Raw genomic sequence first — 18,947 nt, 5'->3', positions numbered from 1 at the left:
GTCTATGTCAAACAGAGCTCCTCATTAGCACTCTTCAAGAAAAATCTTGATGATTGGATGGGAAATGGGAAATTCACCCCGGGGATCACTTCTGTGGCTCTGCTCGACACAGGAAAATAATTTTCTTGGGTGGCGAAAGCCAGGGTACATTTTTTGGCAAGGCTTATATAGGCCCTAGGGCCAATAGCCTAGTAGCTACCTATGAACCTATGACATTAACAAAGTGCTTTCATCTTGTTCAGTATGCAGTAGTACCAGACCGCATCTGCAAAAGAAATTTACAAGAGAATGGGACTTCATACATGTCACTAGTAGTCCTGAATATCCACAGTCAAATGGTCTACCTGAATGTGCAGTATGGAGTGCAAAGCAATTACTATACAAGTCAAAGCGTGACAGTTCTGATGGCTTTTTGAATTTGCTTAATCTCGGAAACATACCCCATGATGATGTACTTGGCTTACCTGCTCAAAGACTTCTATCTAGGCAAACCAGAACAACCTTTCCTATCAGTTCCAGTTTGCTGAGGCTTAAAGCTAAAAACGACAGAACAGTCAAAGCTCAACTATTCTGAAAGTGTTCTTTCCAGAAGTTCAGCTATGATAAAGTGCGCAGATTTCTTCGTCCATTGAAAGAAGGAGAGAGAGTGAGGATATAAACGGCGAAAGGTTTCGACCGGATTGGTCAAGTAACAGGTATATGTGCTGAGCCTAGATCCTGTGTTGTGGAATCGGAAGGTGTGGAGTGCAGGACAAATTGCAGACATCATTTTTCTCTATCAGAGCTGATATTGCAGCATTGTTCCTGTGATACAGACTAGATCTCAGAGCAGTCCAGACAGTGTTCCTGTTGCAGATTGTGTCGTAACTTCTACGTCGTTCCTGATGGCCCCAAGGTTGAACATTCAACAGAGACAGTCCCAGTTGCTAAACCTAATTCTCAATTCTATGTCGCACGATTTCATCACATCTCCAGACCTAGTGTGAAATACACAGCAACCTGGACATAGTTGTCCATATGTATTTAGTTCTGTATAACTGCATGTCAAATGAGTATCTTTTGTTCATTGACGACATTGATTGACATGCAATAAAGTATGACTCATCTCTCAAAGAGGGAGGATGTAGAATATGCACGTGTTGCACCTTTAAAAGGCATTTCCAAGGTCAACACATGCATATAAATAGCCAGCATGTGCTACCTTCAGTACCATTTTGAGAGTGCAGCCAGAGAGTGAACATGTATGAGAGAGAAAATCGGTTTGTTTATAAGTTTATCTAAGTTAAAGTTATTTGCCTCAATCCTGATATGTTTGTACATAATAAAGCTGCTTGAACAAAACTCGCGCATGTTTCTGTTTCCTCCTGACTGGACTAACAACACTCCTAGTATTCTTTTCACTAAACTGATCTAAAGTTGCAAACCTTAAAGCATTTGTTTTACCATGATGTGCTAATACAGCAACGGCAGTTTCAAAATGGGAATTTCTAATCACAGGTATTCCTGCGTTTCCTGTAAGTCTTACCAATGTAATACATTTTACAAAGATGCATACTAGCATGAATGACATTAGAGTTACTGCTGAATTGTCCTAGTATAGCAAACATGAGACTGTGAGGCCAGACTTCGAGCCACATTTGCAGGTACAGAATATGTGCCACAGGGGTTAGTATCATTGTGCACAGGATTAGAGCAAACTTTAGGGGCGGCCTTGGGGTAATAATTACAAAGGTGGACAGGATTAGAGCAAACATTAGGGGCGGCCTGGGGGTAATAATTACAAAGGTGGACAGGATTAGAGCAAACATTAGGGGCGGCCTGGGGGTAATAATTACAAAGGTGGACAGGATTAGAGCAAACATTAGGGGCGGCCTTGGGGTAATAATTACAAAGGTGGACAGGATTAGAGCAAACATTAGGGGCGGCCTTGGGGTAATAATTACAAAGGTGGACAGGATTAGAGCAAACATTAGGTGCGGCCTGGGGGTAATAATTACAAAGGTGGACATGATTAGAGCAAACATTAGGGTTAGTCTGGGGGTAAAAATTACAAAGGTGGACAGGATTAGAGCAAACATTAGGGGCGGCCTGGGGGTAATAATTACAAAGAAGTAGAGGCAGTTACACTCCACAGCTAAAAGAAAAGGACAAATCTTTAGAGACCATCTGGTGTAACAATGGCTCCTTACGAAGAAACTACCCTAGAGCAGTCACAATATCTGAAGAAAGTACATTACATTCTGTAACAAAGTAAATATGACTGATTTTTATCACTACTAACCCAATTAATTACCCTAGATTTCTATAGCATCATCATTACAAACCAGTGCTTCCAGTTAGTCGTATTCCGTAGTTTGAAGTAAATGTCAACGCTATTTTCTTTCTCTTAATCTTTCTTTATAAATGTTCACACAATAAGTGAAGCTTCACCTTAAATGTCAAACTGCTCACCGTGCCATTGTAGCTGTCATTTCCTCTCAGCAGGGGGGAGAGGAGTGAAATTGGACAGGATGGAAACGCTTCCCACATTTAACTCAGGACCAGTTGTGGGCTTCCAGTAAAGCTTAGAATCCTTTACCTACTTTTGCTTCTAAAGTTAAACTGTATAATTCATTTCACCAGAAGCCAGATAATATAAAAAAAGTAAAGCTCATTTTATTATTAGACAAGCTTTCCATAAAGTTAGGGACTTTATTGATGCCTTTTTAAAAACAAAACTAAGGCCATCGATGAAACCGTAACAACACTTAACATGCTCCTAAAGAAATCATTATAATAAATGTATAATTCATGTTCAGACACACCTCTTACTCGGTTTGAATAGTCCAGGGCAAAGGAGACACCCCACAGCCCTTCCCTTAGGTTGATGATACATACTGTCATCAAAAACAAAGTAATTGAGTCTTGGACATCAAAAACAAAGTAACTGATTCTTAGACAACATCAAAAACAAAGTTATTGCTTCTTAGACAACTATCGGTTAGCTCAGTAACAAATTCTGAAAATAAGGAGGACTCCAGAAAAGCTCTCAAAACTTATATACCATGGTTGTGGTGGATGTTATTCCACCAGCCACAGTTCATTACACATCATTCTGACAAATCATGCTATCCATTTGTGGCAAAGAAGGAGTGCAGTCTCCAGCACAGAAACAAAGGGGAAGTGCAGAGTACAGGATGGAGTATTAATGTGATAGTATTGTAAATGTTAACGTCTACAAATAGAAACGTGCTCACTAGGTGGGCTGTAATAATTTTTATGTATCTTGGGGAAATAATAGAAATGGGAAGTCTTTGCATCAGCCACCAATATTTTTGTTTCATGTCTTTCGTAAGCAAATACCCTGAATGACACACCTTGTCAATCAATGTATGAAATTGTTACTGGACTAAATTATTTAGATTTGTCTGACAATTTATACATTTAAACATCCAGGAGATGTTGCAGACACAGATTAATGCTGCTTATTCTTCACAGTAACTGATTTTTTATCTTTGTCTGCCAGTTTTAACATAAGGTTCTGATTTTTTTCTAAGACTTTGGAGAACATTCTAGTGGCATTTATTATGGTCAAAACAGACAGATAACTGCGGCTCATTATTCATAGTCACTGAATTTTTGCCCTTATCTGTCTGCTCAAGTGCAAAAGTTTTAATTTTCATACAGTTTTGAAAGCATTTTGCTGTTTAGTAAGGTTATAAATAATGCTGTTCCCGTCCTGTGGAAAATATCATGGTTTCACAAACAAAAGGAGGCCTAGTATTTGTATTTGTTGTAACATCGCTAAGGAAGCCTAGTATTAGTATGTGTTTTAGCATTGCTAAGGAAGACTAGTATTAGTATGTGTTTTAGCATCACTAAGTAGGCCTACTATTAGTATGTGTTTTAGCATCGTTAAGGAGGCCTACAATTAGCATGTGTTTTAACATCGCTAATATCAAGAGGAGCATAAGCAGTAGATAATTCACCTTCTTCTAGGTAAGAATAGTACATTTCAGAATCCCTGTAGGCATAGCTGTCCAAATAAAAGCCCGTGTGATTATTTGTGCTACAAATTTAAGTAAAGTAATGTAACAGATGCCACCTCCTGTATAATCAGCACTTCATTTTACCTCCAACTTCCAGGAACAACGTTTCCTTGAATTTTTAACACAGATACTCTTGACCAGATGATCCGCACTCCAACCAGAGCTTCAAAGATACTGAACCTAGTACTAGCCAATATGGGAGAGCACTGCACCCCTCCCCTCCGTTGCGTCCTTACTGGGGAAGGCAGATCACAAAGCTGTCCTGTCGAAATAAAAAGCAGCATGAAAACTCAGCAAAACCTGTAACAGTCAGGATGGAGTTTGGTTTTGAATATTTCCTATTGATAGGCAAATTAGTGCCCCTCCGAACCTTCACAGAAACCATGTACAACCATAGAAATGGCTGCATAGATGCTGTTGTACCTACCAGAAGTAAGCCCAAAACAAACCACACTGGTGAAATTCTAACACTAACAGGGTGTATAACAAAAGGGGAAAAAAAGTCATAGACAAAATCAAAAAGGGCAACTGTCATAATGACAAGATCTCACTAATTAAACAAAACGGGAAACTAAGAAGACTAATTAAACGCAACAAAGCCAGTTATGTAGTCAAGATAGCCTTGTAGGTTAAACACAATTACAAAGCCTTCTACAGCTATGTCTGAAACCTCAAAAGTAATGCACAACAATGTGTTGAACTGGTGGTAAATGGTACCACCTTCACTTAGCAGAGTGACATAGAACCGGATTTGTCAGCCAGCAGATTCGCTAACTTCACCTTCCAGTATACTCCTGCCTTTCCCCTCTGAAATCCCTACTAGCATAACCCCCATGACTATTAGCAGGGAGCAGGTCATGGTGGAAGTCATTAAGGCCAAAAACACAGCCTCAGTGGGCTCAGACAATATTCCGGGCTGCCTGCTAAATAGATTGAAACATATCATATCAGGACCACTTTAGTCACTTTTCAACTACAGCCTCAAACAGGCTACATACCACGTGAATGGAGGACAGCAATTGTTATCCTTCTTCACAGAGATGGACTATCAACAGACCCCAGAAACCACACACCCATTAATGTGACTAGTCTAATATGAAAAGCCATGGAATGAATTAGCATGGAAATGATCAATAGACATTGGCAACCTACAGACACTGGATCCATCCCAGTTTGATTTTGTCAATGGAAGACCCTGCCTACTTAACCTGGTTAATGACTTTGAGATGGTTATTAAGGCAGTGGATGAGGAGATAATCTGTGTGTACCACCTACCAGCTTCTTCACAGACAGGACCCAGGAAGTCAGAATTGGTGAGACCACCTCCACTAAGAGACCGGTCATCAGTGGGGTACCATGAATCTCCATGGTTGGACTGCTTCTATTTGGCGTCTGCTTCTCAGAGGTAAAGACTAATGTCAAAAGGGCCTTTGGCTGACCAAGTTCACAGATGACTGCAAATTTGGAGCTATCATAGAGTCCGCTCATGATACGAACATCTTACAAGTGGGTCTAACACAGACAAATGACTGGTGCCAAAGTCGCAGATTAAAACTCAATGCCAAGAAATGCATTATAGTGCCTTCTGGGAAAACTGCCACCTAGGCTAATTTCTACATTGATATGATACCCCCTAAGATTTGACCTTGTAGTCAGGGATCTGTGAACATATGTAGACAGTAATGAGGTCTTTGAACAGCATGTGGTCAAGCTATTAAGAAAATCATTCTATGTCACCCAACCTATAAGTAAGGGCATGGCATCCAAGTCCAAGGAAGTCATACTGCCACTTTATTCAGCTCTTATTAGACCCAGCAGTGAGTATAATACCCTCTTCAGCATGTACCTGACCAGACATTTGAAACAGTCGGAATGCGCAGAGTGGTTTCATACCAGGAGAATCCAGGTTATAAACACATTCTCACTATACAGATCGCCTAAAAGCCATATCTATATACTCAGTCTCCTATAGGTTTCTGAGAGATGATCTTAGCCTGCCATGCAAAGCATCCTTGGATCCAGCTCTGATGGACCTTTTGCACATCAACAAAATGAACAGCATCAGAACCACTAGATCCAAGGATATAAATTTTGCTTGTAACATAAATAAGACATGTTGGTGAAACAGATATGTGTCCAGAGGATCCCCATGCTCTGGAACAGACTCCCCATCCACGTGAAGGAAAGTTCATCCTTAACCCTATTTACGTGTAACCCTGACCAGTGGATGAGAAATTGGGAATTCACCCCAGGCCTGGCTTCCAGGTCTCTGAAAGAAAGAGAGAGAGTCAGTAATGGCCAAACTAGCCACCCCCACATAATCACTAGAAACTTCCTAACTAACATACCCCTCCTAATAAATACCCATGATACATAGAGACACATTTGGGTTGGGTTGCATGACTAGGCTTCCAAAGGCCCTGGTGGTCATTAGTCTAGCATATACCTGTGAATCTAGACCTGACTAAGGCATTTAATACAGTACCCCCTCTGGTATTGTTGATAAACTCACTGATCTAGGCATAAATTCCTGCATAACTTGCTGGATTGCCAGCTAGCTCACAAGAAGGACCCAAGAAGCCAGGATTGGTGAGACCACCTCCACCAAGAGACCAGTCCCCAGTGGAGTACCGCAGGCCACAGTGCTGGGCCTCGCTGCTGTTTGGCATCTACTTATTGAAGGTCAAGGCTAATGTCAAGGGCCTCTGGCCCACCAAGTACAACTGCAAATTGGGAGCTACCATAGATCCCCCCATGACATTAACATCCTGTAAGAGAGTCAAATGCAGATAAATGACTGATGCCAAAGGCACAGATTAAAACTCAATGCTGAGAAGTGCATTACAGTGCCTTTTGTGAAAAAGTCCACCCAGGTTAATTACTCCATTGATAAGACACCCCTAAGAGTTGACCCAGTAGTTTAGGATTTGGGAACATATGTAGACATTAATCTGGCCTTTGACTAACACATAGCCAGGGTAGTAAGAAAATCATTCTGTATCTCCCAACTTATAAGTAAGGGTATGGCATCCAGGTCCATGGAACACATTGTCCCTTACAGTTCACCTTAAGGCCCTATCGCTATACTCAGTCTGTTACAGATTACTGAGAGCAGTCTATGCCTGGCATATAGGGCACTCTGATCCAGCCCTGATGGACCTTTTGCACATCTGTAAAATGAATATCACCCAAACCACTCAATCCAGGCATTTAAACGTTACTTGTGACATAAACAGGACATGCTGGCAAAGCAGATATGTGTCTCAAAGGATCCTGACACTGGAATAGGCTGCCCCCATCCATCCATATGGACCAGAGTCCATCCCTACCCTTACTCAAACATAACCTTGATAGTTGGATGGGAAATCAAAAATTCACTCCTGCTCTGGCCCAGACAGAGGCCAAGAGTAAATATTCCCTACCGCCCCTCAACTAAGCTTTTAGCAACCTGCTAAATAACATCTCTTTCCAAATAGATGTTCATGTTATATGGGACACAAATGCTCAGAGTGACATGGCTAGGCTTATAAAGGCACTGGTGGTCATTAGCCTCCTGTATATACCTATGAACTTGGTGCAGATTCAGACACACTGATACCATTATAGCCTTTATTTGCTTGAAAGTCCATTCATTTGTCTCATTTTAAACATGTATTTCACTGTGTCTATAGGATTTTTTTGTATTTCATAATATGTTTGTTTCAGTAAAGGGCTACAGAAATGTGCTATCCGTATGGCCCCACTTATGATAAGTTAACGTAACTTACCGATATTGTTTGAAAATGAGTATATTGATGCTACTTCATAAATTCATGTTAAATGTTCTCTAGAAGATTTTCATTTGTCTGAGACTGGTTTCCAATCCTGGACTTTTTTGATAACAACAGAAATAGCAGGGAGAGCGGTAACAATGCCATCTAATGACATTGTAATTTTCCTAAATGCTATGCTAGCTAGGCAGGATAATACTTTGCATAATTTAAATATAAAATGATATATCTATCTGTCTATATATGAAACGGAGTAATGCATTTCTGGCTTCTGCTAGTTGCTATTTCCCATCTCTCATTAACTTGGGTCCTTGACAGTAAGAAGGAATTGTTTAGCAAGAGATTTCCCCTTGGGTATGAGACTTGCCACCTCTAGAGTCAGCAGAAGTAGCACATTCTGTGTTAAACAGAGCACTTAGGGGTATAAGAGGCATCATTCAGTAGAAATTTGAAGGTGTTCAGTCCAAGGGACATTCTGCGGTTCACAAATACTAAGGATACTTCTGACAGACTTATTACTTAGTCATTGAACATTCCTCTTTAACATCTAATATTATTGGTATTTGTGGGGGGCATTATTTGTGGGGAGCATGTGGCTGCTTTAGCTCCTGATTACTTTTCTGACGCTGTGAGAGGTAGATCTTTTACTTTGGAGGAGGATTTCTGCATTGACCATAACCAGAAAAAAACAGAACAAAAAGAACAGAAAACTGAACTTTGGATCATGGCACTGTTAGTCAGAGATCTTAACACCGAGCCTCTGTGTTACTAAAAATCACTTAAAATTAGCTTCATACTCAGGGACACATTTTCTCAGGGGTGTAATTTGCCTGTCAGTTCACTTGCCAGTGGAATCATTGGTTGTCTGACATAGTCATATCTGATGGGTCTGCAACACGTCTATGTAACAGGGTGATTTATTGTGTTTCATGCCCTTGTGATATGCCATGTATAAGACTTGCCTTCCATTCCATAAAGGTATAGATTATTGAGTTTGTGTGGGGCACAGAGCTTGTGTGTTTCGGTAATACAAAAGTGCAGTATTCAGGAATGTTGTTAGCTCCTCTAACCTAATGAGAATGCAGGTTAGGCTACGATCTTTCCATCTGCTGACTGGATAATAAAGCATCATGACATCATGACATGTTAATGGAAAAAAACTAGTAATGCTGTTGTTGTTGTGAAATATAATACACTATCTCCTTATTGCCTGAACTGCTTGTTTCTGTCAAGGTCCTGTTGCAAATGGTTACACTGAGGCATTTTAATTCATACATATCATGTTTTTTTTAGTATACTTGTATAAGACTGCTATGGATGGAAGCCATTTTGAATTTGTCACTCCTATCGTACCGAGCCATTCTCACTGCCACCCATTGTGCGTGTGCTGTAGCTTATGACCTGGTTTTGTAGAAGATGCATGTTTTTGGTAGGTGACTGTGCTATTTTGCATTCCTTGACATGGGTGATTGCCCCTCCCGCAACACCCATGATCTCTAAATGTAATATCTCCAAGGGCATTCAACTTCAGACAAAATGCACATCCATTGGTTCTTTTTTAATCGGAGATGGTATATTTTAGGAGGTGGTATATTTAAAAATCAGGAATGTAGAGTGTCAGACCTTCAAAAGTGCTTTACAATGACCTAATTTTAGATTTGTTTCTGTGCAGGCAGTGAGAAAAATTGGAATTCTGGTTAGTGTCCTTGGTGGCAGGCAGTTATGTGGTAGGAATTCAGAGCCAGTCTGTGTTTAGACGACTGTATATTTCAGTTAAGTTGCGTTATCATACACAATGAATAATACCACCATTGTATTTTATCCCAGGCAAACAAGAATGGTGTATTTTCTGTTTTTACTCTGGCCTTTCTTATATACTATTATTTTATTTTATTTATTGATTTTTTTTTTAATTTTTCTATATTTAACAGGGTAAGCCTACTAGACAAAAATGTACCTTTTCAGGGGAAATATGGGATTACTGTCTGGTTAAAGGACTTAGAGTCACACATTAGCCATATGCACCCTGAGGGACTGAAACCCTAGACTATAGGAAACAGCTTGTTGACTGGTGATAACCTTAATCTTGTTTGCTAACTGCAAGACAGTTCATTAACTTGTAAGTCACTTGAATGAGGATGTTTACTCAGAAGAATGCCATGACACTATATGGAGCTACTGATAGTAAATGAAAACACCAAAAATGTGTTTATAGATGCTAAACAATTAATAAATGTATCTTTAAATGGCACTTTTTAAGATGCACTCTTACAAATTTTAAATTTGGATGAAAATATTGGCTAGAATACTTAAGTGTGGTAAAGATTCAAAATACGATGTTGGCAGTCTACAGAAGGATTCATATCTTTAGAGTTTGTCTGGCATTTGGAGCACAGGTTTAAGGCTGCTAACTGTAGTTCCTGTAGTACATGGTTCAATGCCCTCGTTTGCCTACTGTGTGACCTTGAGTAAGTCACTCAACCAGACCTTGCTCTCAGGTCACCCCTAAAAAGGGACTGTGTTTCCAGTGGTTTGTCAGTGGGACCTGGTTAACAAATGGAAATTACTATCAACACCAGCACAGGGCCATTATTTAACTTGTAGATTTATAGGTTCTTCTAGGCTGTCAGCCTAGTATTCACCTAAGGGCCATTTTAAGCCTAGCCAAAAAAAAACGAGGTCAGAATCAAACCCATAACCTTGTGCCTGAGTTCTAGACCTTAACCATTATACCAAACCCTCCCCCTTCTTTGAGTAATGCACCTCCCTTGGCTTGTGCCATATCCATTTCTTATAGGTTAAAGTTTTCCTGTAGGACCGAGTCCAGCTGATACCATCATGATTATATGGTGCTGCACCTGTGCTTCCTTTGTACATGAGTCTCTGGTTCAGAGACTTGCAGTTTGATTTTATAAACATTCTTATGAATATCAGCTGTATTCAAGTATATAATTGAATTATTTCTGAAGAATGATGCAGTAAAGCATTATACATTCTCTGATAATATTTTAAATACAATATTTTTACTATTTTCTTGTGCAGGATACAACATCCCAAAGGAAAAACTGCTGCTGCTCATTGAAAAACATAAGAAACTTGTACCTGACTCTGTGGAAGGAGCAGAGCCTCTACCTTATATGAAGATTTGGGGTGACCCCACCAGCAGTAAGTAGATGGATAGTCCTATGTCATCATCGTGGGTTCATTTAGCAGATGGGACGTTACTTGAACTAAAGTAGAATAACTTGTCCAATGCAGCCATCTTAGCTTATTGGCATACATGCAGTTAAAGGATCTGTTCAGTAAGAACTGGAAAGTTCTGGTTGTGTGCACATTGCAGCTGTAGGGATAATAATGCAAAAACTACCACATAGGTGGTAGCCCCCTAAATACGGAAAATGTAATAAGGAATCTGAGGACCCAAGTAGATAGTAATCTCTCCTTTGATGATCACATTGCCAAAGTGGTTAGAAAATCCTTCTATGTGGCCTACGTAATCACAAAAGGGTTTGCATCCAGATCAAAAGAGGTCATTGTGCCCCTCTACTCATCACTCATCTGACCCATCATAGAGTACAATGCCCCATTTGGGATGTACCTTACAAGACACCTGCAACAGCTGGAAAGACCACAAAAGTACCTCACCAAGAGGATCACTGGCCTCAAAGAGATGCCCTATGTAGCTCGACTTAAGAAGCTCCAGCTGTACTCGATTGCATACCGCCTACTCAGAGGTGATCTCTGCCTGACATGCAAGGCCATGTCCAACCCAGAATTGATGGACATGCTCCACCTAAAGAAAACCTTATCCCCTCAAGCCACACGCTCTAGGGATCTAAACCTCACCACAACAATAAGTAGGACATGCTGGAGGGATAGATTCCTGTCCCAGAGACTTCCCAGGCTTTGGAACAAGATTCCAGTCTACATTAGGCAGAGATCCTCACTAACACTCTACAAGAGAAACCTTGACAAGTAGATGGGAAACAGAAAGTTTACCCCGGGGATCACTTCAGTGGCTCTGCTGGACAGAGACACAGGGAACTAATCTAAGGGGGCGGCGAAAGCCAACACATTCTGGCTAGGCTTATAAATGCCTTCAGTCAGATAGCCTAGTACCTACCTATGAACCTATGCCTGATATAACTAATATAATGCCTGTCTTTTAGTTGGTCTACTTTTCTTGTTTATGTCTGAGAGTAAATTAAGGAGCTGAGGTTAGACGATTATATCAGAATTTAGAAGGTAAAATGGAAGTTGCAAAATCATAACAGTACATTTCTGTTTAAGACTTAATTATAGATCTGTTAGTCTTGCTCACATCCCAAGGATGTTTCTGTGGGGAAGCCCAGCTGTTTCATAGGTTCATGGTTGCATACTAGGCTGATGACAACAGAACCGTTATAAACCTGGCCGTGCAGTCCAAACTAGTTGCGCCCCTGTGTATCATTAGCATTTATTAACAGGGGATATGGTAGGACGTTTCTAGAAGTATTAGTTCATAGGTATATATTAGGCTAATGACCACCAGGGCCTTTATAAGCCTGGCCATGCAATCCAACCCAGTTGTGTCCCTATGTGTCATTAGCATTTATTAACAGGGGGTATATTAGGAAGTTTCTAGAAGTATTAGTTCATGGGTATATACTAGGCTAATGAACACCAGGGCCTTTATAAGCCTGGCTATGCAATCTAACCCAGTTATGTCCCTATGTGTCATTAGCATTTATTAACAGGGGGTATGTTAGGAAGTTTCTAGAAGTATTAGTTCATAGGTATATATTAGGCTAATGACCACCAGGGCCTTTATAAGCCGAGCTGTGCAGTCCCAACCTGGTTATGTCCCTATGTGTCATTAGCATTTATTAACAGGGGGAATGTTAGGAAGTTTCTAGAAGTATTAGTTCATAGTTACATACTAGGTGGATGACCAACAAGGCCTTTATAAACCTAGCCATGCAGTCCTACCCAGTTGTGCCCCTGTGTATCATGAGTGTTTTAGTTAGGAAGTTTCTAGAGGTTATAGTGGGTGTGTTAGTTTGGGCATTACTGTCTGCCTCTGTCTATCAGAGACACAATGGCCAGACCCAGGGTGAATTTCTGATTTCCCATCCATTGGTCAAGGTTTCAGTTAAATGTAGTTAGGGATGTACTCTACTCCAAATGGATGGGGACCTTGTTTCATAGTATGGGGATCTTCTGAAACACATATGTGTTTTGCCAACTTTGTCGCAAGCAGAATTTAAATCCTTGGATGTTGTGGTTCTGATGCTGTTCATTTTGCAGATGTGCCAAATGTCCATTAGAGCTGGATCTGGGGATGCCTTTTATGCCAGGCTTAGATCACCTCTCAGTAACCTGTAGGAGAAAGATTGTAGAGATCGGGCTTTAAGGTGATCTGTATAGGAAAATGTGTTTATACCCTGGATTCTGTTGGTAAAGAACCTCTGTGGGCATTCCAACTGTTGCATATGTTTGGTCAGGTACATGCCGAAGAGGGCATTCTATGCTATGGGTCTGATAAGGGTCGAATAAAGTGGCACTATGATTTCTTTGGACCTGGATGCCATGTCCTTACGTATAAGTTGGGCAACATAGAATGATTTTGGTACAACCTTGCCATATGTCAGTCAAATGCCAGATTACTGTCTACATATATGTCTACATACATTCAAGATGGCGCCGGTGTGGTTGGCTTGCCGTTTGTCAGTCTGTTCTGTGTTTTTTTGCCTTTGTTTGTTTGCCGTGTGATATGTTAATTTAGCACTAGTGTATGATCGTCGGGTGCTACTGAATATTGGTTTCTCTGCTAAATCGCTGAAATTGTCATTTTGGTGACCTGGATTGTTTCCTGGGTGGAAAGATGGATGTTTACTCGGCCTACTGGTGGATTGGATGGAGTGTTCCTGTTGTTGACTTTCTGTGAGGGATCGTGTTTTTCTTCAACGATGCTGTCGGAGAGGGCTGCAGTTCCTAAAACTTTAAATGTTGTGGAAGTGTTAAATTTGAAGTGGGGTTTGGTTAATGCCAGGTCAGTGGTTAACAAAACATTTATTTTGAAAGAATTTTGTATGGTGCATACTTTGGATGTGTTTTGTTTAACTGAGACTTGGTTAACATCTGATGAATGGAGTGCAGTAAATGAGCTGGTACCAGTTGTGTATTTGTTAATGTACCAGTAATTTGTAAAGCTAACCTACAAATCAAACAACTGTACCCCACTTCTACTTTCAGTAGTTTTGAGCTGTGTTTATTTGAACTAGGACATTCAAGTCCGTTTCTCTGTGCAGTGATTTATAGAAATTTCTAGCGAATATGTCTTGAAATATGATCAGATTATGCTACTTGGGACTTTAATATTCATGTTTGCTGTCCAGGAAAGCCACTTGTTTTTCAATGATTTGGTGAACTCTTTTGGTTTAAATCAGTCTGTCAGCCACTCAGGAATGTGGTCATATTTTGGATCTTGTGCTATCATTTGGGCTTACTGTGACAAATTTGACTATTGAAGATGCTGTGTTCTCCGATCATAAGCCTATTTTGTTTGATGTCATGCTGCCTACAAATGCTGTTAAATCTGTCCCACCAGTTTTAGTCAAGATACTTTTCATCTTTATTTAGTGAGGCGTTGACTTGTGTTCCAGAATATTCTTCACCTGATGGTCTGTTAAATTATTTTAATAAGACTTGTAAAGATATTCTGGATATTGTTAAGAGAAGTCCTGATGGTCTGTTAAATTATTTTAATAAGACTTGTAAAGACATTCTGGATATTGTTGCACCATTGAAGAGAAGTTCAGTAGTAAATGGATACCACTAGAGCTGCAAGAAAAGGACAAACTTCATGTTTTTAATTGCCGAAAGTTGGAAGATTTATCAGGATTTCTAATCTTGTTAATAAAAATTCTCATAATGGTTTTGTATAGTGTAATTGATTCTGTCCTTTATGCACAAGATTATTCTCCAGTTCAGGCATCAACTATGGTGTGTAATGAGTTTTTAAAAATTTTGGATAAAGTCTTGAGGTTGAGATTGGCTGTGTCCAGATTTTTGTCCGTTTCAGTGTGTTTTTCAGCCAATAACTTTAGTTGAGTTAACCAAATTGTTGTCTGAAGCTAAGCCTAGTGGTTCTCCTGAGGATGTTTTACCTCCTGAGTTTTAAAGGATGTGTTTTTCAACAATAGCTCTTTTTTTTGTGGAAATAAATTAATACCAGTTTGGTTTCTGGGTTGTGCCTACTGGATTTTTAAAAGCAATCATTCATCCACTATTAAAGAAACGTGGGCTTGATGCATCTGTATCATCTAATTATAGGCCAATCTCTAAGCTTCCGAGATGTGTCTATGGCCAGTTGTTAGATTTTCTAAATGAATATAGTTTTTTGGAAAACTTTCAATCTGGTTTTAAACCTTTGCATAGTACTGAGACAGCTTTGCTAAAGGTTTTAAATGATGTTCTTCTTGTTACTGATAGTGGAATGTTTGTATTGCTTGTTTGATACAGTGGACCATGAAATATTGTTGCATCGTCTTGAGCACTATGTGGGAATTACTGGTTTGGCTCTAAATTGGTTTCGATCTTACCTCCTAAACAGAATTGTGTGTGTTCAGATGGGTGGATTTACATCTGATTTTGCCCATCTTCCATTTCAATATTGGGACCTTTACTGTTTTCTGTGTATATTTTACCTTTGGGTGATATATTACGTAAATATGGTATTGATTTTCATTTATATGCTGATGATTGTCAATTGTATTTACCTTTAGACGAGGCTGATGGTCGTTCTATCTCAAAGGTGTTAGATTGTTTGGGTGAAATTAAAGTATGGATGGCAGAAAAGTTTTTGAGTTTGAATGATGGGAAGACAGAAGCAGTACTTTTTAGTCCCAGTTATCATGCTGGCTTTTCTATTTGTAAATTTGGGAGTGAGGATGGATAAAGATCTTTGTTTTAGGGACATATAAATGGGGTAGTGTCATCTTCTTTTTATCAGTTTTTTATCTAGAAGTGATCTTGAAGTTGTTGTACATGCATTCATAACCTCGACTATTGTAACTCTGTTTTATTTTTTTTTAGGATTATTTTGTTATTGGTCTATAAAGCCCTAAATGGAAATCTTAAAACTTATTTTTATGAATTGGCCTTTAATGATGTGAAATGATTGGTAATGTTGTTTTCTTTTTTATGTCATTTGTTTTTTATCTTTTTAGTTATTGTTAATTTTATATGTTTTTGATTATTAGTGCTATATAAATAAACTTTGACTTGACTTGACTTGACTTTGATATGTTCGAGATCCCTGACTTCTGTTAGCTCTTAGGGGTGTCTTATTGATGGAGTAATTAGCCTGGGTGGAAGTTTTTTTTCCAAAAGGCATTATAATGCATTTCTTGACATTGAGTTTTACTCCGTGATTTTGGCATATGTTAGACATGAGGGGATCGATGATAGCTCCCAATTTACAGTCATTTACAGACATGGTCAGCTAAAGGCTCTTGACATTAGTCTTTACCTCCAAGAAGTAGATGCCAAGTAGGAGAGGTCCTATCACTGATCCCTGAAGTTTCTCAGTGGCGACCAGCGTCGTAGTGGAGGTGGTATCACCAGTCCTAACTTTCAGGGTCCTGTCCGTGAGACAGCTGGCAATCCAGCAAGTTATGTTGGGGTTTATGCCCAGTTTGGTGAGTTTGTCAACTATACCCGAGAGAGGTGTTGTATGAAACACCTTAGCCAGGTCCAGGTAGGCAGTTTGCACCATTTTCCTCTCCTCCATCGCCTTGGTGACCTTTTCAAAGAAGACCCCAGGTTTAGTAGGAATGTTGGTAACCAAAAGAAACAATTCACAATTGTTCAATTATATATATATATATATATATATATATATATATATATGTGTTAAGGTGTGCATAAAAAGGGTTGAGTTTTTATCATAAGTTGTTCTGAAGAAATCCAACAGAGGTTGGATGAAAGCGCTTAACCTGTGGAATAAAGAGTTTGGAATTCGGCTTCCATGTCCAGGGGTGCATTACATTTTAGTAGGAATGTTCTTCTCTTGACAAAACCAAACAGGGTTGGGCCCAGTGTCTGAATGTTTCCCATGTTTTTGTCAATCATTTCCAGGATAATTCTTCCATGGATTTACATATTAGACTAGTCAGACTAATAGGTCTATAGTTTCCAGTGTTGGTTGATGTTGCACCCTTGTGAAGTGGGATAACTGTTGCAGTCTTCCATTCTCATGGTACAAAACCTGTTTTGAGGCTATAGTTGAAAAGTGACTCAAGTGGTCCTGATAGATCATGTTCACAGCTATTTAGGAGGCATCCATCCATGGATATTGTCGAGGCCCACTGAAGATGTGTTTTTGCCTACCTTTACAAGTGCTGCCAGGGCCTGCTGTCTTTTAATAGTTTGGTTATACAGGTATATATTCCAAGGAGGGAGGTGGAGGGAGTGAAGGGTGAAGTTTGAGCTGAGTTTGTCAGTGACAAATTCACCACGTCACTCTGCTCAGTGAACGTTGACTTCCTAGCTACTAATTCTATTACATCGTAGTTCAAGGGTTCTATGTGGGAAAGCAAGTAAGGAGCAGGAAGGAGCAGGGTTCAGTACTGGGAGCAGTCCTTTGTCAAACGTGTTAGAGGTCACGCTTGTCCACTGATGACACCAGACTGGTGTGGTATTTTGGTATTTTACATGAGAATAGTAGATTTAGAAAGGTTTGGTGACTGATAGGATGGCTGTATAAATGGCAACTTAATCGGTGCATTAAAGCTTGTGATTTGGCAGTTTGAAGGGGGGTGACAAGGAAAATATACATCACTGAAATCTGGATTTGAGGAAGGAGACAGGAGCAAAACTATTGGACAGGGACACAAACATCTCATGAAGAGTCGTACAGTAATTGATGAAAAGGGTAATGGTGATGGCCAGTATAAAGCTGGGGGGGGGGGTGACACCTGATGATAAGGATAATGGTGATGGCCAGTATAAAGAGCTGGTAATGGTGATGGCCAGTATAAAGCTGGGGGGGGGGGGTGACACTTGATTAAAAGGGTAATGGTGATGGCCAGTATAAAGCTGGGGGGGCGACACTTGATTAAAATGGTAATGTGATGGCCAGTATAAAGCTGGGGGGGTGACACTTGATTAAAAGGGTAATGGTGAAGGCCAGTATAAAGCTGGGGGGGGGGCGACACTTGATGTAAAGGATAATGGTGATGGCCAGTATAAAGCTGGGAGCAAAGCTGGGGGGGGGGGGTTGACACTTGCACATTTACAGTATGTGCGTGTGTAAAGGAATGTCACTGTTTCATTTAAAAATATATCTTCATTAAAGATAACCACATAATCTGCCATAGGAGCATATTGCAGCAATATTTCTGTTCCATGTGATTCCCACTATATTGACGTCTTCAATGCTGGGTACCTATAGCAGTTGAAGCAGAGTTATGAAAATCTGAATGGTTCTGTGGAACATAATTCCAGTGTGACCTCTGAACATAAATCCTCAACTCTTAGTTATATCTCAAGCCATAAATCTCACACTTTTCACTGCAGGTACATCACTGACTCATGCTTTCTGCTGCAGGTACATCATTGCTCACGCTTCCCGCTGCAGGTACATCACTGCTCATGCTGTCCACTGCAGGTACATCACTCCTCATCTGTCCATGATAATCGTATAGAAATGTTTGTGAAGAAATTTCTAGAGAAAATTTAGAACTGTCTAGGTTTTGAGGATAATCTGGAAAGTGTCTACAATGAAGCCCACTGTTCTTTAGAATTTTCCATCCCCAAATCTCTACACATTCTGGATGGGTCCTTTACTGTACGGCCATACATAAATCGTGTGTAATATATGATTGTAGCAAGGAATTTTTAATCCCATGCCCCTTGCACAACTTCTTTTCAGTGTTTTCATCTAGTGGTCCATTTCAGTATCCTTAGCAGTGACATAATTTGATAGTATCTTGAAAACATTAAAACTGTCTGCTTGGATGATGTGATACTAATACCCTTAAGGTACATTTTCCTGGAAAACTTGCTTAAAATAATGACGGAGGCCAGGAAGCTAATCAAAAGCAAATCATTTGCAACAAAATCAGAGTTTTTCTTTTCCTGTGTAAAGCACAGATGTCGGTAGTTC

General features: G+C 39.9%; 1 protein-coding gene across 1 annotated transcript in view; it reads left to right on the top strand.

Moving 5' to 3' along the window:
* LOC122814888 (zinc finger protein 25-like) overlaps positions 1–18,947 on the top strand; it is an 84,602-nt gene that overhangs the window by 52,310 nt on the left and 13,345 nt on the right. Inside the window, exon 3 of the mRNA XM_044087158.1 lies at positions 10,841–10,963. Coding sequence (XP_043943093.1) covers positions 10,841–10,963 — 123 coding nt within the window. The remainder of the gene's footprint in view (positions 1–10,840; positions 10,964–18,947) is intronic.

This window comes from Protopterus annectens, chromosome 11.part0, assembly GCF_019279795.1.
Source record: "Protopterus annectens isolate FY-2018-M chromosome 11.part0, PAN1.0, whole genome shotgun sequence".
Taxonomy (NCBI): domain Eukaryota; kingdom Metazoa; phylum Chordata; order Ceratodontiformes; family Protopteridae; genus Protopterus; species Protopterus annectens.
This window is presented reverse-complemented; position numbering and strand designations above follow the sequence as displayed.